The 21,362-nt window shown below is 46.6% G+C and overlaps 1 protein-coding gene across 4 annotated transcripts in view; it reads left to right on the plus strand.

Moving 5' to 3' along the window:
- Positions 1-21,362, plus strand: part of zfhx4 (zinc finger homeobox 4) — a 288,475-nt gene that overhangs the window by 228,924 nt on the left and 38,189 nt on the right. For all 4 annotated transcript variants that reach the window (XM_038809648.1, XM_038809647.1, XM_038809650.1 and 1 more), the window contains exon 5: positions 10,482-10,601. In XM_038809648.1, coding sequence (XP_038665576.1) covers positions 10,482-10,601 — 120 coding nt within the window. The remainder of the gene's footprint in view (positions 1-10,481; positions 10,602-21,362) is intronic.

Raw genomic sequence — 21,362 nt, forward strand, 5'->3', positions numbered from 1 at the left:
GAGACTGAAATCTGCTCCTTCGGGCAGTTAGGGATCTAACATCAAAGTGCAGTATCCAGAGTCACAATTGGAACAGAGAACATGGAAAACCAAAATCACGGCGGGATTCTCCGACCTTGCGCAGGGTGGAGAATTGTCGGGGAGGGGGGCACGATTCACACCGGCTCACTGATTCTCGGCGTCTCGCAGGATTGCCGCCGCGCCGGTCATGGGCCGTTGAAACCGCCCCCCCCCCCCCAAATGCCAACAAGTTTGGCCGAGTCCCGCTGGTGTGGGTTACGTATGGTCCCAACCTCGGAGTTCTGTCTGCGAGAGCCATCCTCATTAGGAGGGCGGGACAGGGGATCCGACACTGGGGTTGCCTCCACGGTGGCCTGGCCGGCGATCGGGGCCTACCGATTGGCGGATGGGCTAGTTCCGTGGGGGCCTATGTTTCTCCACACCCGTCTCCACCATATTGCCTGGGGGCCGGCGCGGAGACGGAAACCCGCGAACTCGCGCCGGCCGTGGCGCGCCAGCTTGGGTGCCGGAGCTGCGGAGACCACTCCGCGCCATACTAGCCCCCTAGGAAGGGGCGGATACCTGCCACTTGAGGCCCGTTGACGCCGGAGTGGCTTGCGATGCTTTTCACGCCGACGTCAGAACTTGGCCACGGGATTGAAGAATCCTGGTCCACATCTCTGGAGTCTGAGTGACTACACACGATGTGAAGGATTTAACACAAAATAATTTTTTTCTTCTTTGTAAAAGATAATCACAAGTTCTGGGATTGTTTTTTCTTGTTAATCCATAACAGTTATGAGCAACTATCTGCTTTATCTTGTAAATCTGATGTCCACCATTAAGTTAAATGCTTCTTCGGGTAAAAAGAATAGCTATTTTTAATGAAGGGTTTGTGTGAGGAGGTGTTTAAAGCTGGTAGTACAGTAGGAATGTTCATTCAGTGGGTCTAGCCAACAACACCCACATCCCATGAATGAATTAAAAAATTCAGAACCATTTTCATTCGAAGGTGGCGTTTGAACTTGATTCCCTTCAGAGAGCTTTTGTACCTTATAAGGTGAAAGGAGAAGATTCTTGCTCTTGACCCTGGACAGAACCATTTGCAATATTAGAGTGTTCCATCAAGGGAAGGAGGCACCTTGAGGCTAGCAGGACTAATTTTGCCCTCTAGGAATTAATTTCCCAATGGGCAGCGATACCATTGCTAGACTGTCCTAGCTGATGACAGATGATGGTGAGCGAAAAAGGAGCACCGATCTTTAGGCAGAGGGAACATATAAAGTAAATTATTATGGATCATCTTCGTTAAATTTAGACATTAATTGTGGTTACCTTCCAAACAGCATGTTCAAAATATGGACGAAAAACATTGAACTGATTAGAACTAGATTCTTATAGCCCCTTGTTAAAATGCATTAGATAAATGTTAATTTTAATCTGATGATTAATACTCTTGTGCCATTCTTCATCATATATATTTCAACCTTTTTTAAATCAAAATTTGTGTTCAAAGTCACCTTTTACTGTGCGTTTCATTTCCAGAATAAAATATATTTAAACTGCAATTAATACCATTTACGTTTTCCTGATGAAAGCAGATTAGGAAATGAATCATTGCTCAAGCATAAGCTTATGATATTCAGCACAACTGAGAATGTGATATATCTATTACAAAAAGACAGTTAAAAATATCATTGAATTCACTTTGGAGATCACCTAACCCTGGAGTTTCTGCTAATTAATTTTGATTATAATTAAGAAAAGCTACAGCTTTAACATCCAGCATGGCAGTATGCCTGTTTTTACCACAGCATGTAATAAACCCTGTGCATTAAAAAGTACTCTGAGCTCTACTTAGACCCTGTGGCCTTGAAAGTCTCCCGTTTTATAATGAGAAATGTATTAAGCAAATAGACTGCCATGTCCTCCTTCAGCCATTAATTTGACACACTTTTCCTTGTAGCCAGGGAAATATTACTTGGCCATTCTTTTTAATTTCTGCAGTACATGACTTTACATTTAGTTGCAGATGCAATGCGAAAAATCAAGGCATTTTTTTTTAGAAATAAATAGATGTAAAAACTGCAATTTCCCATCAAACCATATAGGATTTTCTTTTTGTGGATTTTGTTTCACAATGAAAATATACTGCAAACAGGACGTAACATATTAATGCAGATAGTCATATTTCAAAATGACTATGTCTTTTGGAGGGTTTAAAGTATGTATATTTCCATAAACAGCTTTTAGTTTCTAATAAGCTTCTGTTGCTCTTGTCCAAATATTTTCTTCTTGCTGCATTCAAACAAACAGAGAGGTAGCAAGATTTAAAAAAATATGTATCTGGTGAACAGTTTACCTCAGAGGTTTATTTGTTTGTGGCATGTTGGAATCCTCTAAAGTTATAGCCTTGGCACTGCTGTTTGCTATTAAGTTGATGGGGAGAGTCTATCCCACAGTTGCTCTGTGCTGCTGACATAAAGTCTTTGTTCACGTTCAGATTAGTCAAACTGTTGTGAGGGTCAGGCCAGGGTCAGACTCCATGATGATGTATAGGAGAACATGTCTGGGAATTTCTCTCGCTCTTAAAACACATACCAGAAAGGCAGAAGAGAACCGAGCAAACTGACTGATGAGACCCAGATGATAGTTACTCTTACTGGGTTCATAATTTGCCTTTTAACACACCATGTTTTATTAATGTGTGCCGTGATAGCCTTGAAAATTTCATGTCCCCCGAAGGTAAGGACACTCCGTGACACTTCATTTCCCTGCCCACGGGAAATGGGTTAGTAAATCCAGTAAAAGAACAATGCATAAATTCCCTAGAATGAGAGAGGTCTTTCACAATCTTTCTAAGGTTGGAGGGCCCGACACTGGATATGAGCTGTGCGCGCACTTGGCATTAACAGTTCCAGCAGGTCATGATCACAGACTCACAGCAGCCCAAACTGTGCTCCCCTACCACCTTTACAAATACAACCTTGTCCACCTACTGCGACCAGCTAGCTTGCAGACTCCTCAACTTTGATTAACAATCAGGATAGGAAAATACTGAAACACTACCATTGAGACAAATAAGAGAAGTAGATGCAGTCCAATAGAGTTTGGAAACCAATTCTAATCAGTCTGAACTGGGTTAATCTGTGCACATCAAGGTACAAATCAATTTAGATCAATCTGTTTTTAACACACCCTTGAGATGGATTAAAAGAGATCAGTTTAAAATGATCCCATTTCTTGTCTCTGTGTAAAAGCAAAACCTATTCATATCAAATCTAATACAGCAAATAAATTGAATTGGTTTCAAATTGAAAAATAAAATTAAACAATCTGTACTTGTGTGTAAAAGCAAACATTGCACTTGATATATGCATGGAATATTTTTAATCCACTGATTGAGCACAGCACTCAGGTTTATTATTTCTACATTTCAAAATTTTGGAATGCTGTCACCCAAAAGTCATCTTAGTGCTAAACTAGCAATTTTTGCAACCGGCTGCAGTGTATGACAGGGAATATTTCACCCTGCTGTCAGAACACTATCAATAAAACATAGCATTCAGAGTGTGTTCATTTCTCCCCCTTCAATCACTGTAGCATTTGCAATGAAAATGTTATGTTATATTTATTCTTGAGCTGATGTGTTGTGCATAAATGTAAAATGGAATGGTAATATGGAACGTAAGGGGTTAACTTGTCTTAGCCGGTTAACAAAAGCGTTGCTTATCAACAAGGACTGGTGGACTATATGTCAGTGTGCTTGGGACCTGTTCACTTCCTCGGGGTCAATTCTTCTGGTTATTAAGATTTTATGAATCTGATGAGTGCAGTCTTTTGCTTTGACCGACAGAATACTGCGCCATTTTGTTTCCATCACCTAATTTGTTTAATTCCTACCAGGACTTGCAAATATGAATTTTATTTTGAAATGCAATGAACGCAGCATGCAGTGCTGTGGGAGTTGCAGGTCTGGTTATCTGGCATTACTCAGACTGCTAAAAATTCATTAAAATGTGACATCAACACAGTGAGAGACAAATGATCACAGGATGAAAAGGAACAGTGGGCATTTCATGGATTAGTGCTGCCTCACCCTAGCCATGCAGCTAACTGCATACACAGATTAATCCAGCACGATTACAACTTGGAAGAATATATAACTATTTAAATTGATGTCAGCTTTTGCATTTACAGATTTGGATATGGATGCAGATGGGGTTATGCAATGCAATCGGTCGTTAGCAAACATCGTAAATGGGTATCAACTCAAAAGTTGTTTGAGAGAATATTACATTGTATTTAAAGGAGTGCCCCCTTTAGACAATCATCTTTTACAAAAGGACCAAAGAGCTAAATTAGTTCAATTTTGTATTGCGGCATTCAGTAAATAACGCTTGACTATATTCAATTATATGCTGTTAATAAAATCTCACCTAGATGCACTATTATCACTTATCTACATCTGTCGATATATATTTTGGAATAATTTTTATGAATGTTGTGAGAAAACGTCTAAAGTTTAACATTAATTTGATTTTGCATCCAGATATGCAATTAACTACATTACTCTAGATGGTCAATAGTATTTTACTTTGATTTAGCCTTCCATCGAGTAAAAGCTTTGAAATGAGTACTGGGCTGCATATGCTATTTGGTTTTTTTTACAGTCTGTGAAGTACAGGGCACAGAATGAAGTAGATGTTTCTCCTTTTTTTAAACAACTCAAGGCCCGAAGCCAGGGTGCGATGTAGGTGAGATGTCCCACACTGGGTGGCTCCCGCCTAGAATGTTGTAAGAAGACTGAAGTCTGGTCCCAGGGAAATTCTGGAGGAATACAAAAAAGAAGAGAAAGAAGTTTTAAAGAAACTTGGTGAAAGATTTTTTTTCTTTTTTTGAAGGAAGAATTTTTTTGTTTTTCGAGGAAAAAAAAGATTGAAGAAGGAAAGATGGGTGAAAAAAAAGGAAAAATAATAAGTCGTCAAAGGATGCGAAAAGCAGCGTCGAGGAAGGGGGGAAATACGGCTTCGCCGTTGAATGAGAGGACCAGCAAACGTGCTGACAAGATGGCGGATGCCGGACTGCATGGTGGGGCCGACGACTTACAGTGGAGAAGATGACCGAGGTGATGGCGGTGGAGCTGGAAAAGCAGTTTGCGAGGCACATGGAGGCTTTGAGGAAGGAGATGGCAGTCACATTGAAGTCATTGGTGGAGAAGGCAATCGCCCCGGTGAGGGTAGCTGTGGCAAAGACATCCGCCGAGGTGAGAGAGCAGGGCGAGAAGATGAAGGAAGTGGAGGAGGCCGTGTCGCAACACAGCGACCAGCTCACCTCGATGGTGGACGAGCTGTGGAGGGTGGTGGAGGTCAGCAGAGGACTCCGAGCAAAGCTCGAGGACTTGGAGAACCGCTCGAGGCGGCACAATCTGAGGATTGTGGGCTTGCCCAAAGGGACAGAGGGCCCAAGGCCAACAGAGTACTTCACTAAGAAGTTGGCGGAGTTAATGGGGGAGGATGAGAACCCCTCCTGGTACGAGCTGGACCGAGCTTATCGGTCATTAAGGCCGAAGCCCAAAGTGAATGAACCATCAAGAGCAGTAATTATCTGCTTCCATAAGTACTGCATGAAGGAGAAGGTGTTAAGCTGGGTGCAGCAGAAGCGTGAGGTGCAGTGGGATGGTGCTGGAGTTCAGATCTGCCAGGACTTGACGGTGGAGTTGGCAAAAAGACAAGCGGCGTTCGGCAAGTGAAGACGGCACTGTACAAATAGGGGGTGCGATTTGGTATGGTATGCCCGGCGAAGCTGAGGGTGACGTATGATGCCAAAATCTTTTATTTCGAGACATCGGAGGCGGCTGAGACGTTCATGAGGGCAGATGGTTTGGGACAGGCGTGAGGAGCGGAGCTGGAAGAGAGAATGTGGACTGTGATTGGGGAGCTGGAAAATGTATAAATGCTATAACTTTCTTTTTACTGACGTGTATTGTAATTTACTTCTCTTCACATTGTTACAGAGTTCAGGTTATTGGTTGGTATGATTGGCGTTCTGTGTTGCGACGGTTATATCTTATTTTAGTGAATTGTATGGGTTGGATTGTTATTTTTGTTTTTTCTTTCTCGGGGACAGTACACCTTGGCAGGGGGAGCCACCCACGCTAGCTAACTAAAGTCAGCTAGTGAATGGAGGTGAAGTGAGACGAAGGCTGCGGACATTGGAGCCTGGTTAGCAGGTTTCGATGGGCCTACGAGGCGAGCGAGCGGGGGGGGGGGGGGGGGGGGGGGGGGATTGATGCTGGAAATGTTTTTTCGAGGGGAAATGTAGGGGGGGTTTTGGGAGAGGGGGAAGGGGTTCGATGTTAATAATGGATAGGGGCGGGTCAGGCTCATGGGGCTGGGCCCGGTGGTATGATGATGGTGGATAAGAGGGGGGGGGGTGAGACCCCCCCAGTTAGGAAAGTCATGTGGAACGTGAAGTGGTTAGGAGGTCCGGTCAAGGGTGCTTGCGCATCTTAAAAGTTTGAAAACCGATGTGGCAATGCTGCAGGAGACTCACTTGAGGCTGAAGGACCAGGTGAGACATAAAAAGGACTGGGTTAGTCAGGTGTTTCACTCTGGATTTGACGGAAGGGCTCGAGGGGTAGCGGCAATGGTCAGCAAAAGAGTACGCTTCCAGGTGGAGAAGGTGGTGGCAGATCAGGGGGGTAGATATGTGATTGTGACAGGGGCACTGGAGGGGAGGTTAGTGCGCTGTTAAGTGTATATGGTCCCAATTGGGACGATGTGGGATTTGCAAAGAAGATGTTTGGGGCCATTTCCGACTTGGACACACACAAACTGGTAGTGGTGGGGGGGACTAGAACTTGGTGCAGGAGCCAAGTTTGGACAGTCACGGCCGCACCCGCTGGTCCCATCATGGGGGGCGAAGGCGTTGGCTGGAGTAATGAGAGACCTTGGAGGTTTCTGCACCTCGGGGAACGGGAGTACTCATTTTTCTCAGCAGTCCATAAGGTATACTCGCAGATCGACTTTTTCGTGGTGGGAAAGGCTTTGCTGGCTGGGGTTAAGGGGTTGGAATACTCGGCAATTGCAGTGTCAGATCAGGCTCCGCATTGGGTGGATATGGTACTGGAGAAGGGGGTAGCGCAGAGGCCAGGGTGGAAATTAGATGTGGGGCTTTTAGTGGACCAAGGCATCTGTGACAAAATTGAAAAGGTAATTGAGGAATATATAGGTTTCAACTGTATGGGTGAGGTGTTGAAGGCAGTTGTCTGGGAGGCTCTAAAGGCGGTGGTGAGGGGTGAGGTGATTTTGTTTAAGGCCAGGGTGGACAAAGAGGAGAGGTTGGATAGGGTAATAGATGAGATGTTGGAGGTAGATAGGAGTTATGCAGAAGATGGGGACCCAGCAAAGCTGGAAAAGAGGAAGGAACTACAGGCGAGCTTCGACCGACTGTCCAACAGGAAGGCGGTGAGCCAACTGAGATGAGCAAGGAGTGCAGTTTACAAACATGGAGATAAGGCGGGGGGGGGGGGGAATGTTAGCAGGTCAGCTCCGGAGGGAGGCAGCGGTAAGGGAAATTGTTCAGATGAGGGATAGGGCAGGGAAGTTGGTGGTGGCTCCAGATTTGATTAACAAGGTCTTTGAGGAATTTTATGAGAGGACGTACAGGTCAGAGCCACCTGGGCGAGACCGTGAGATGCAGGAATTTCTAGATGGGTTGGAGTACCCGAGGTTAGGGGAGGGGGACAGAGCTACATTAGAAGGAGCGTTGGTGGAGCAGGAGATAAAGGATGCGATTGGGAGGATGCAGTTGGGGAAGGTGGCAGGGCCGGATGGGTTTCCAGTGGAATATTATTAAAAAATTCAAGGATAAGCTGGCACCCCTGATGGTGGGGATGTTTGAAGAGGCGATAGGGAGGGGGTTGCCACAATCTTTGAGGCAGGCACCGATTTCCCTGTTGCTAAAAAAAGATAAGGATCCGACGGAGTGTGGGTCGTATAGGCCCATATCACTTCTGAATGTTGACGCTAAAGTATTGGCGAAGGTACTGGCGGGTAGGCTGGAGGAGTGCTTCACGAAGGTGATAGGTGAAGATCAGACGGGGTTTGTGAGAGGGAGGCAGCTCTTTTCAAATGTTAGAAGGGGATTGAACATGGTTATGATACCGGCGGAGGAAAAGGAAACAGAGGTGGTTGTGGCGTTGGATACTGAGAAGGCGTTTGACCGGGTAGAATGGGGGTACTTGATGGCAGTTCTGGAGCGGTTTGGGATTGGACCAAGATTTGTGAACTGGGTAAAGCTACTATATAAGGAGCCGAGGGCGAGGGTCCGCACAAACAACATCAGCTTGAGATACTTTTCTCTCCACCGTGGGACTAGGCAGGGATGTTCTATGTTCCCCTGCTGTTTGCACTCGTGATTGAGCCATTGGTCATCGCATTACGAAGTTCGGTGGTATGGAAAGGAATAGTGCGGGGGGGGATAGAGCATAGGGTGTCCTTATATGCCGATGATTTGCTGTTATACATGTTGGAACCGAGTGTGTCGATAGGGGAATATTGGAGCTGCTTTGAGTGTTTGGATCTTTCTCGGGGTATAAACTAAATCTAGACGAGAGTGAGTATTTTGTGGTGTCTCGGCCGGGGGTAGAGGCAAGGGTGTGGGGGCTGCCATTCCGTAGGGCAGGGACTCATTTTAGGTGCCTGGGGGTGCAGGTTGCCCGGGAGTATGGGGGGGGGGGGGGGGGGGGGGGCTCTGCAGGTGCAACATTTCTAGTTTAGTGGGGAGAGTAAAAGCTGATCTGGCAAGGTGGGATGGTCTCCCTCTGTCACTGGCGGGTTAAAATGTTGCCGCCATTTTTGTTTACTTTTCGATGGCTGCCGATTTTCCTGCCAAAGGCTTTTTTCAGAGAGATTGAGGGAAGGATTACTTCGTTCATATGGGGAGGGAAGGTGGCCAGAGTTAGAAAGGTGCTGTTACAGAGGGGAAGGCAGGCAAGGGGTTTGGGTCTTCCAAACCTGATATATTACTACTGGGTGATGATTGTGGAGAAGGTGCGGAGCTGGGTCAGAGGGGTTGATTCCCAGTGGGTCAGAATGGGGGAGTTTGTGCAGGGGGTCGAGATTGAAAGCACTAGCAACAGCGCCACTCCCGATAGCCCCAGGGAAATACTCAGGAAGTCCGGTAATAATAGCTTCATTGAGAATTTGGAGGCAGTTTCATCAGCACTTCGGGTTGGGGCAGGGTCAAGGGAAATGCCAATTCGGGGGAACCACAGATTTGAGGCAGGGAGGTGGGATGGAAATTTTTGGAAATGGGAGAAGGGGATTAAGACACTAAATGATTTGTTTCTTCGGGGTCGGTTTGCAGGATTGAAGGAGCTGGAAGCAAAGTATGGGCTGGAGCAGGGGGAAATGTTTAGATACATGCAGGTTGAGATTTTGCCAGAAAGGAGATACAGAGCTTCCGGTGGAGCTGGCCTCCACATTGCTGGAGGAGGTGCTGACGACAGGGGGACTGGAAAAGGGGATAGTGTCAGCGGTTTATGGAGCTATTTTGGAAGAGGAGAAGGCACCACTGGAAGGGATCAAAACAAAGTGGGAGGAAGAGTTGGGAGAGGCTATCGAAGAGGGGTTCTGGTGTGAGGTGCTCCGGAGAGTAAATGCCTCCACCTCATGTGCGAGGTTGGGGCTGATACAGCTGAAGGTGGTGTACAGAGCACACTTCACGAGGGCGAGGAGTAGAAGATGTGTCTGAACGTTGCGGGGGGGGGGGTGGCGTTAATCACATTCACATGTTTTGGTCCTGTCCAAGCTAGAGGATTACTGGAAGGGGGTTTTTAGGGTCATTTCAAAAGTGGTGCATGTGGAACAGGACCCGGGCCCCAGGAAGCCGTATTCGGGGTGTCGGACCAGCCAGGGTTGGAAACGGGGCGCGGAGGCAGATGTTGTAGCCTTCATCTCGTTGATCACCGGAAGGCGGTTCCTGATAGTTGGAGGGCAACCTCTCCACCCTGTGCCTTGGCGTGGCGGGGGAACCTGTTGGAATTCTTGACTCTTGAGAAGGTTAAGTTTGAAATGAGGGGAAAGATGGAGGGGTTCTACAATTCATGGGCATTATTCATTATGCACTTTCAGGGACTGGATAACATTGAATATTAGTTGGGGCGTGTGGATGGGAAGGTTAGGGGGAAGGGGGCTGTGAGTGTTAATGACGACTATAGGTGATCCTTAATTCCTTTTTGTCATTTATTTGTGTGAACGTGCGGGCTAATGTTTGGGGTTTGGTGCGAGGATGGGATCATTGTTATTGATATGGGGATTGATATATTTGTTACTGATTATTGTTTATAGTTGGTGGGTGTAAATTTGGGAGAAAATGTGAAAAAGGAGGAGAATAAAAAAAATGTAAACATTTTTTTGAAAAACTCTGCAGTTCGTAATCTGTTTTCCTAATCTCCCTCACATTTTTAATTGCAGATGAGCAGAGTGAAGACTCTGAAGGCCCTGGTAAAACCACTGTTTCAGCTGGTGCTTCTGATAACAAGGACAGAACTGAAAAAGACAACAAAGAAAACAAGAAGTCTGACAAAGACTCTGGTAATGCTTGTAGATTTTGTCATTTTTCCACATAAAATTTTCTTGATCTTAAAATTATTTGCACAGTTCCCCTCCCCCGTCTCAATTATATTCGTCACATGTGTGTTCACATGTGATTTCTATCAGTAGCCTCATGCTGACCTACTTTTAATCATAACCATCTGACAGGATAGATGCGGATAAGTTGAAGAATATTACAGAATGGCCAGTGAGATTATTTTTTAATCAAATAAGTTTGCGTGCTTGTAATTTTAAGCGCCTTTCATTAATCTTTGCTGTACTTGTGATTCCTCTGATGACATATTAATTTTGTTTAAGCTCAGGATTAGATACCAATCATGTATTTTTTCCATTATGGTGAGGTATATCAGTATCACTGACCAGAGGCTTTTCAGCCTACTTATTTTTTAGTCATTTTCCTTAGTAATACAAAGCAGCCTTCTCTACCTGAGCAATAAATTCTGAATTAATGCTTTTTGCAGAAGTTGTCCTCCTATAATCGCATCTTGCATAAAACCAGCATCTGGTATAAATACCACAGGCTCTGTTCTCTATTTTATTTGGCGGATATTGCAGGAGGCATGATTTGCTTTCTTTCGTCTTGGTTTGTATTTTTTTGATTTTTGTATCAAAGAGAAAACTGCAGTGAAAAATTAATACTACGTGAGCTGCCTTTGCAGCTTGGCTTGGTAGTTATATTATGTTGGCTACAGTGAAGCAGAAGAACTGAAATATGTTAAAAACCATTAATTCCAGGTAGCCCCTCTGTCTTCTATACATAAGACGCATGAGCTCAAAAATAAGTTTGTGAAAATAAATAAACTTTTTTTTAAAAAAAGGAACACCGCTGCCTTACATGACGATTAAAAAGGAAATTTTAGTACGCATTTACAAGGGGTAAGCATTTGCAAGTGGTGCCTTTATTGATACAATGGCTACTAGGCAATTTCAATTCAGGCCAAATTGACTTGCACCAGGTAAATAGATTTTCGCTTTTCAATTAAATTTGCACAACTTCTAAATCATTTCAGATTATGCAATAGGGACTCTAGTAAAATAAAACCCAGTTAGGTGCTAAACCGTGCCATTTTGTTCTCTAACATTAAAGTACTTGTGTCACCATGTTGTCGCATGCATAAGTTTATCTTCGAAATTGGTACATTGGAATAACAGGAAGCAGAATTCAAGCCGCTTTTACTGGACTGAACATTCATCTGGCGAAGCAGAACTCACCAATATCTCATTTATATTGGCATTTTAATCTAGCGTCACTTTAGATTAATTATAATCAGAATTGCATTTTCAATGCAAATGTATTAATCTGGATAAACTCCAGATTAGTTCTGCGCTACATTGATGTAATGTGTCTCTGACAGGGATTAAGGGAACAGTTTTCATAATACAGTATGCACAAGTAAGATGTAAATTAACCTTCATTATTCCAAGCAAAATTACCAGCAGCCCATCTTAGTTTGTGAGCAAGCATTCCTTATTCGCAAACATTAATTTATTTTTATTACTTAAAGAGGGTAGGCACTAAGAAGTGAAACCATAATTCTTGATGTATTGAATTCAAACTAACACATCAAGGACACAGAACATGTAAGGACAAATCTAATATTTTATGTAAGTTATCTTCATGGCTCATCAAGGGCTTTGTAAAATGCTGCAATAAGTATTCTCATCCAACTGTAGGCATACTAGTGCAAAGTTTGAGCTTTGGGCTTGATGCATGACTTCGCTTGACATTAAAATGCTACCATTTGAACTATGGGTCAGTAATGGTTAACCTACTTTTCCATCTCTGTATGTCACATCAATGACAAGAGATGTAAAATACAATAGAAAAGCACTACATTGCTATTGTATTCTATTTAACTGCAGCCATTAAAATTTTTTGAAACCAATTAAGTAAGGATGGACAGTCGTAGAGATTTAATACTAAAATTCATGTTGAAACAATATTTTAGATTCAGTATTTTTGAAATGCCGTGGATTAATAAATATTCTGTGGATTTGAAAATTTCTGTAATTTTACCGTCAGCATCTGAACTGCATAGAATGTTAATATTGTAGGTTAAAAAACAAAAGAACCAATTTGCATTTCTGAAAGCCAAAGTGTCATACTGAAAGCATTAAATTTAAGCTTTTTTGTTGCATCAGGTGAATACTATGTGAATATGAAATTTGTGATGCTGTAAATTTAGTTAATGCATTCAACATGTCTGAAGCAGAGGCACATCTCTCCTGGGTTAAAACATTCAAAACATTGTCACTTACAAGCCTCAGAATAATATTTTAATATTCAGATTTTAAAATATTATTCTAAGCTGCTTTACAATTAAATTGCAAGTGTGCATGGTTTTGTTATGCTTAAATGCCATACCAATGTAACTATACTTGTGCTGCCAAATGTAACTAAAGGTTCATGATTATGTTAATAATGAGGTATTACATAATGGTAAAAATAAGCAAATTTTTATTTTTTTCCCCAATATGTAGTTAAGGACGGTGGTAATGTCTTCCTTAAATAGAAGTAGCTCACAGTCTAGTACTTCTATTTAGCATCATTAATTCTTTACAACAGGAATATTTTTGCTGATTGGCCCAAGAATTGTACTTTCTCATTTGTATTTTCTCTTTAGATATTTCAAAAGGCTTTGATTCTCTAACTTTGGATGCTCTCGTTACCTGTTCATCAATAATCCTGTTGTGTTTGAAACACATCACATTGGTTTCCAGATACTATATTAGGATTATTTGGCACTTTGTATAACCGAGGCTTTTAATGCTTGTGGATAATTCAGTATCGATTATTACTAACAAAAAATAGCACAAACATTGAGATTTGGACGCAAGTCACAGAATTAATTTAAGGAGTAGGCATTTGGGTATCAGACATAATAGATGAATGTGTTTTATTTGTACCCACTGGACAATAATTGGAACTGTATACTAACTAGATGATTCTACGTTAATAGTGCTGCATTATCTTCAAGTAGATAAGCAATGTCAGGGCTATTTTTGAAAATCAAATCTCTCCAACAGCAGCAATCAGCAACCAGGTTAATTGCCTGACTTGTAGACTGGATTCTTGCTGTGCAAATATCACACGCTGCATTTTATTTTGTTGTAATTGACCAAGCAACCAGGATCATGAAGAACCTGTGTCAATCTGAGAAATATCATGTGGCAGCTACTTAGAATAGTGCATTATTGTTAGAGGTGAAAATAAAATGAGGTCAGAATACATACATAAGCAGAAACAATTTTGTGTTAAGGAATGTGACAGCACACTCTAAAGCTGAGTATTAACCATAATGTTAATAAAAATTAAATGTCAGCCATAAATGTAATATGCACTGCTTAAGGACTTGCTTGTCAAAAGATAGCATTTATAAAGTAAAAGTATTTGTCTGCAGACAAAAAGATGGGTATGATTTTTTTTCTACTAATGATAGCTCTTGTCATGAAGACCTTTCTAAGAACATGCAATAGGAATAATTTAGGTATATTAGGATTTACATAGTGTCATCTGTTAAAACATGAGAGTGAAGCTATTTTAATTTAAATAAATTATTGTGTATTCATTGTATAGTATATTTTTTAAAAATCCATAAATATGTAATATATATATTTTATGTTTTTCAATTGATTGTTCATATTAATTGCATTACGCGATGCATTTCCACGACATTGTCCAGTGATGCTATTCCCAGCTTCAAAATAATGTTGTTTCAAATTGACTGGAAGATGATGAAAATTGAAGTTAAAATTAAAAGTGCTTATAATAAAGAGCTGCAAAGAAAATCAGATGCTGAGCAGGGATGAGATTGTAAAGGCTGGTAAATGAGCTTTTCTGTTTGCTATGAGATGTATGTGACATGCCTACCCAACACCGGTGGAATATCTAGATTCGAATAAAAGATTATCTGGCAATTTTCAGTTGGAAAGAATACTGTGATAGGCTGTAAGATCAGCATCTTGGAGAATGATGTGCCTATTTTTCTCTTTTTTTGTGGCACAGAGCAGGCTAGATGTATATTCAAAATATTTGTAGCACAGGTAGCACAGATTTACCAGATGTACGGCAGCATACTGGTTATGTTATTGGACTAGTAATTCTAAACCTAGATAAATGATGTGTGGACATGAGTTTTTAAAAAAAAATAATTTTCATTCAAGTTTTTTAATAACAATAACAAATTTTCTCCCCGCAATCTAAGACAAACCAGGCGTGTTTCTACACCAAAACAAGAAAAGAACTCCCCCCCCCCCCCCAAAATAAATAATAACAAACAGCAATACAAGAAAGAAGAAAATAACATAACAAACCCATAACGCCGCAAAAATAAACCCCCCCAACCATCCCCAAAACCCCCCCCGCCGGTTGCTGCCGAGACCGACCACTCTCTACCCCTTCGCCAGGAAATCGAGAAAGGGCTGCCACCGCCGAAAGAACCCCTGTACCGTCCCCCTCAGGGCAAACTTCATCCTCTCCAACTTAATGAACCCAGCCATGTCATTGATCCAGGCCTCCGAACTCGGGGGCCGCGTATCCCTCCACTGTAACAGAATCCTGCGCCGGGGTACTAGAGACGCAAAGGCCAGAATGCCGGCCTTTCTCGCCTCCTGCACTCCCGGCTCCGAAGCTACCCCAAAGATCGCGAGCCCCCAGCCCGGCCTGACCCTAGACCCAACCACTTCCGACAAAATCCCCGCCACCCCCTTCCAAAACCCCTCCAGAGCCGGACATGCCCAAAACATATGGGTGTGGTTTGCCGGGCCACCCGAACACCTCCCACACCTGCCTTCCCCTCCGAAAAACCGACTCATCCTTGCCCCCGTCATGTGAGCCCTGTGCAGCACCTTCAGCTGAATTAGGCTGAGCCGTGCGCAAAAGGAGGAAGAATTCACCCTCTCCAGGGCGTCCGACCACGTCCCATCCTCAATCTCTTCCCCTAGATCTTCCTCCCATTTCGCTTTGAGCTCATCTACTGAGGCCTCCTCCTCCTGCATCAGTTGTGTGGTGGTATGAATATGAGCACTGCCATTGATGCAGAGCATTGGTTCCCCATTGGCTCTGTCTGGTCATGTGCCTCTCGTCCGATTGGCTGGGACTAGTCATGTGACTGCTCACCAATTGGTCGAGAGGCAAGTAGACCCCGCCTCCGAGGCGGTGTATAAGTACCCAGGTTTCCCGGCGGTCGGCCTTTCTCTGTAGTCGACCACCGGGCTAACAACTAGCTGATTAAAGCCACAGTTTGGATCATCATCGTGTCTCGAGCCCAATTGATGGTACATCATGTTGGTAGATAGCCGAGATCTTCCCTTCCCCGACCCATGTACCCTGTCCTGCACCCCCCTTGGCTGCAGCCGCGGAAACTCCTCCACCTGGCTCTTAACAAAGTTCCTGACCTGCATATACCTAAAAGCATTCCCAGGGGGGAGGTTCCACTTCCCCACCAGCTCCTCCAGAGTCGCGAACTTCCCATCCAAGAAGAGGTCCCCAAACTGTCTGATGCCTGCCCTGTGCCAACTCCCAAATCCCCCACCCGTTCTCCCTGTCGCAAAACGGTGATTGCCCCGTATCGGGGCCCAAACTGAGGCCTTCACTTCCCCCCTATGCCGCCTCCACTGTCCCCAGATTTTGAGGGAAGCAACCATCACCGGACTCGTGGAGTACTTTGCCGGGGGGAGTGGAAGTGGGGCCGTCACCAAGGCCTCCAGACTCGTACCGCACAGGACGCTACCTCCAGTCTCTTCCATGCGTCACCCTCCCCTTCCGTCACCCACCTGCGAATCATCACCACGTTCGCCGCCCAATAATATCCACACAGGTTGGGCAGCGCCAGGCCCCCTACCTCCCTTCTTCGCTCCAAAAATACCCCCCTTACTCTCGGGGCCTTCCGTGCCCACACAAACCCCAGAATCGACTTATTCACCCTTCTGAAAAAAGCCTTCGGGATCAACATGGGGAGGCGCTGGAAAAGAAACAAAAACCTCGGGAGCACCATCATTTTAACCGACTGGACCCTGCCCGCCAACGAGAGCGGCAGCGCATCCCAACTCCTGAACTCCTCCTCCATCTGCCCCACCAGCCGCGAAAAGTTAAGCCTATGCATAGCCCCCCAGGTCCGAGCCACGTGACCCCAAGATACCTAAAGCTCCCCTCAGCCCTCCTCAACGGGAGTTCCCCTATCTCCCTCTCCTGAACCCCTGGGTGCAGGACAAACAGCTCGCTTTTCCCCACATTGAGCTTATATCCCGAAAAGTTCTCAAGTATCCTCAGCACCTCTGGCATCCCCTCAGACGGGTCCATGACATACAGCAGCAAATCATCTGCATACAGCAACAACCGGTGCTCCTCCCCCACCCCCCCGCACAGTCCCCCTCCTACCCTTCGAGTCCCTCAGCGCCATGGCCAGGGGCCCAATTGCTAACGCGAATAGCAGGGGAGACAAGGGGCACCCCGCCTCGTCCCTCTGGAAAGCCGAAAGTCCTCTGACCTCCTCCCATTCGTCACCACACTCGCCACCGGGGAGCTGTACAGCAACCTCACCCAGCTAATGAACCCCTCACCAAACCCAAACCTCCGCAACACCTCCCACAGGTAACTCCACTCCACCCTATCAAAAGCTTTCTCCGCATCCATGGACGCCACTATTTCTGACTCCCCAGCCACCGGCGCCATCATCATAACATTCAGGAGCCTCCGCACGTTGGCATTCAACGTCTCCCCTTTACAAACCCTGTTTGGTCCTCATGAATCACCGTCGGGACCACATCCTCCACCCTCCTGGACAGCACCTTTGCCAACAACTTGACATCTACGTTAAGGAGCGAGATCGGCCTATAAGACCCACACTGAAGGGGGTCCTTGTCCCGCTTCAGGAGCAAAGAGATAATTGCCCTGGACATCGTCGGGGGCAGAGCCCCCCCCTCCCTGGCCTCATTCAGGATCCTCACCAGCAGCGGGCCCAGCAAATCTGAAAATTTCTTATAAAATTCCACCGGGAACCCATCAGGCCCCAGCGCTTTCCCTGTCTGCATGCTTCCCAACACCTCCACCAGCTCCTCCAACTCAGTTGGGGCCCCCAAACCCTCTACCCGCTCGTCCCCTACTCTTGGGAACTCCAGCTTATCCAAAAAGTGGTCCATCCCACCTGCTTCCCCGGGGGGTACCGCCCGGTACAGCCCCTCATAAAAGGAGCTGAACACCCCATTGATGTCCTTTCCACCCCGCACTAAGTTCCCACCCGCATCCGTGGCTCCCCCAATTTCTCTAGCTGCCTCCCGCTTCCGGAGCTGGTGAGCCAACATCTGACTTGCCTTCTCCCCGTACTCGTACACCACCCCCTGTGCCCTCCTCCACTGCGCCTCCGCCTTACGGGTGGTTAAAATGTCAAACTCCGCTTGGAGACTGCGCCGCTTCCTCAGAAGCCCCTCCTCCGGGGTGTCTGCATATCTCCTATCCACCCTGACCATCTCCTCCACCAGCCTCTCCCTCTCGACCCTCTTCCCCCCTCTCTCTGTGCGCCCGAATAGATATCAGCTCCCCTCTAACTACTGCCTTTAGTGCTTCCCAAACCATCCCAACCTGCACCTCCCCGTTGTCATTGGTTTCCAGATACCCCTCCATACCCCTACGGAACCGCCCGCACACTTCCTCCTCTGCCAAAACCCCCGCATCCAACTCCTTCCCCTCCCCCAGCTCCAGGTCCACCAAATATGGAGCATGATCAGAAATGGTTATCGCCGAATACTCCGCCCCCACCACTCTCGGGATCAACGCCCTGCTAAGCACGAGAAAGTCAATCCGGGAGTACGCCTTATGAACATCGGAGAAAAAGGGGAACTCCCTACCCCTCGGCTACAAAAAGCTCCAAGGGTCCACCCCTCCCATCTGATCCACGAACCCCCTCAGCACCAACGCCGCTGCCGGCCTCCTGCCCATCCTAGACTTCGAGCAGTCCAGAGCCGGATCCAGCACCGTGTTAAAGTCCCCACCCAGAATCAATCCCCCTGTCTCCAGGTCCGGGATCAGACCCAGCATACGCCGCATGAAGCCCGCATCATCCCAGTTGGGGGCATAAACATGAACCAAGACCACCCGCTCCCCCTGAAGTCTCCCACTCACCATCACGTATCTACCTGCACTATCCGCTACCACTTTGGATGCGACGAACGACAGGCTCTTACCCACCAAAATTGCCACCCCACGGTTCTTTACATCAAGCCCCGAGTGGAACACCTGTCCCACCCAACTTTTTCTTAGCCTCACCTGATCCGTAACCCTGAGGTGCGTCTCCTGGAGCATAGCCACATCCGCTCCCAGCCGCCTCAAGTGAGCCAAGACCCGGGATCGCTTCACCGGACCATTCAGCCCCCTCACGTTCCATGTGACCAACCGAACCCGAGGGGCCGTCCCCTTCCCTCTACGCCAATCAGCCATAGCCCTTCCTCAACCCACCACGTGCCCAGGGAATCCCCCAAGCCCGCTCCCCACGGTGGCAAACCCCCCTCCCAACCCCCCCTTCACCATCCATTCCCTCACAGTCCCTGCAGCAACAACCCGGCACCCCCCCTCCTCCTCCCCCCCCAAACCCCCCCCCCAAGCTAGGCCCCCCCCTAGCTGGGTTACCCCCAGCATTATGCTTCCGTGAGTCAGCTGACTTCTGCTGACCCGGCTACTCCCGCCATAACCACGACACCCCCCCCCCCCCCCCCCCCCCCCCCCGGATGCAACACAGCCGCCAATCCCTCCCTCCCAGCGCCGGCCCCGTCCCCAATTCCTCCGGCGGGGGAAGAAAGCCCGTGCTTCCAACCCGAGCCCCGCCCATCGACCCAACACGCAGGAAAAAGACGGACACATGACCCATCGGGGCCCCAAACTACTCCCCAACCCACCAGTGGAAAAAACAAAAAAAAGCACCACAATAAATAACCAACAGCCCCAAAGAAACCCCGAAAGAACCCAAATAACCTTAACTAAAATAGCGAAAACAAACAGGAAACAACCATCAGCAAACACAGCCACTATAGGCGAAAGATTACCTAAGAGGGTAAAGCCTCCAAGCAAAGTACATTTCCCCCCAGCCCCCCAGTCCTCAGTCCGAATCCAAGTTCTCAGCCTGGACAAAAGCCCAGGCCTCCTCCGGAGAGTCAAAATAGAGCTGGCGGTCCTTGTACGTGACCCAGAGGCGAGCCGGCTGAAGAAGGCCAAACTTCACCCCCTACCTGTGGAGCACTCCCTTCGCTCGATTGAAGCCAGCTCTTTTCCTCGCCACCACCGCACTCCAGTCCTGAAAAATCTGAACGTCCGTGTTCTCCCACCTGCTGCTCCTCCTTCTTCGCCCACCCCAACACGCACTCGCGGTCAACCAAGCGGTGAAAACGGACCAGCACCACCCTGGGCGGTTTTTTCGGCCTGGGCTTCCACTGCAGCACTCAATGGGCGCCTTCCAGCTCCAGGAGACCACGAAACGACCCCGCACCCATCAGCGAGTTTAACATTAGGACCACATAGGCCGCCTAATCCGAACCTTCCAGCCCCTCCGAGAGGCCCAAAATCCGTAGATTCTTCCGGCGGGAGCGGTTCTCCATCTCCTCCATCCTCGCCTGCCATTTCTTGTGCAGCGCCTCGTGCGACTTCACTTTCACTGCCAGGCCCAAAAGCTCATCCTCATTCTCCGAAGCCTTGTGCCGCAGCTCCCGAATCTCCCCGGCCTGAGCCGTCTGAGTCGCCACCAGCTTGTCCAGCGAGTCCTTAAACGGCTCCAAAATCTCGGCTTTGAGCTCCTTGAAGGAGCGCTGAAGCAGCTCCTGCTGCTCCCGCGCCCACAGCTGCCACGCTGCTGCTGCTTCCCCGCCTGCCGCCATCTTGCTTTTTCTGCCTCTCGCCTTTCTCTGTGGTAATACCGACTTCTGGATCGCTCCACTGCGAGTCCAGTCCATCCACCGGCCGCTGGGCACATTGGCTGTGTTTCCCCCCGGGGGAAATGTTGAAACAGCGCTGTTGCGGGCTCTTAAAAGAGCCCGTAAGTCCAAAAAAAGCGTGAGCTGCCGAACTTGCGGCTTAGCTCCGCATTGCCGCCACCGGAGGTCTCATGTGGACATGAGTTAAAATTCGACTGCAACAATTAGGAATTTTAAATTCAGATGAAATTAATCAGGAATTAAAAAGCTTGTATCTTTTCTAGTGACCATTGAATTACTAAATTGTTGTGCAAACCCATCTGGCCCAGTAATGTCCTTTCGGGAAGGAAAATGACCATGCTTGCCTAGTCTGGCCTATGTGATTCCAAGCCCACAGCAGTGCCCTGCGAAATGATCTAGCACATCACTCAGTTGTACCAAACAGCTACTACAAAGTATAAAAAGAATAAAACAGGATGGACAAGCCAGTGTTAACCTAGGTATGAGCAACAACAGTACTAACCTTGTTTCCCAGGTTTTAAGAACATAGATGCTAGGCTGAACCTATGGAAGGTAGTGGAAAAATCAACACAAGGGATGAACCTAGTTCCCTTCATTTTCGCCAATCTACCTGTTACAGAGACATCTATCCATGACAGAATTGGTATAAATGGTGGAGGATCCCAGCACATCAGTGCAGAAGCATTCGTAGCAATCTTCAGCCAGAAGTGTCGAGTTGATGAGCCATCACAACCCACTATGGAGGTCCCCAGCATTACAGATGTCAGTCTTCAGCCAATTCAATTCACTCCATGTAATACCAAGAAATGGCTGCAAAAGCTA

This window comes from Scyliorhinus canicula, chromosome 10 (assembly GCF_902713615.1).
Source record: "Scyliorhinus canicula chromosome 10, sScyCan1.1, whole genome shotgun sequence".
NCBI lineage: Eukaryota > Metazoa > Chordata > Chondrichthyes > Carcharhiniformes > Scyliorhinidae > Scyliorhinus > Scyliorhinus canicula.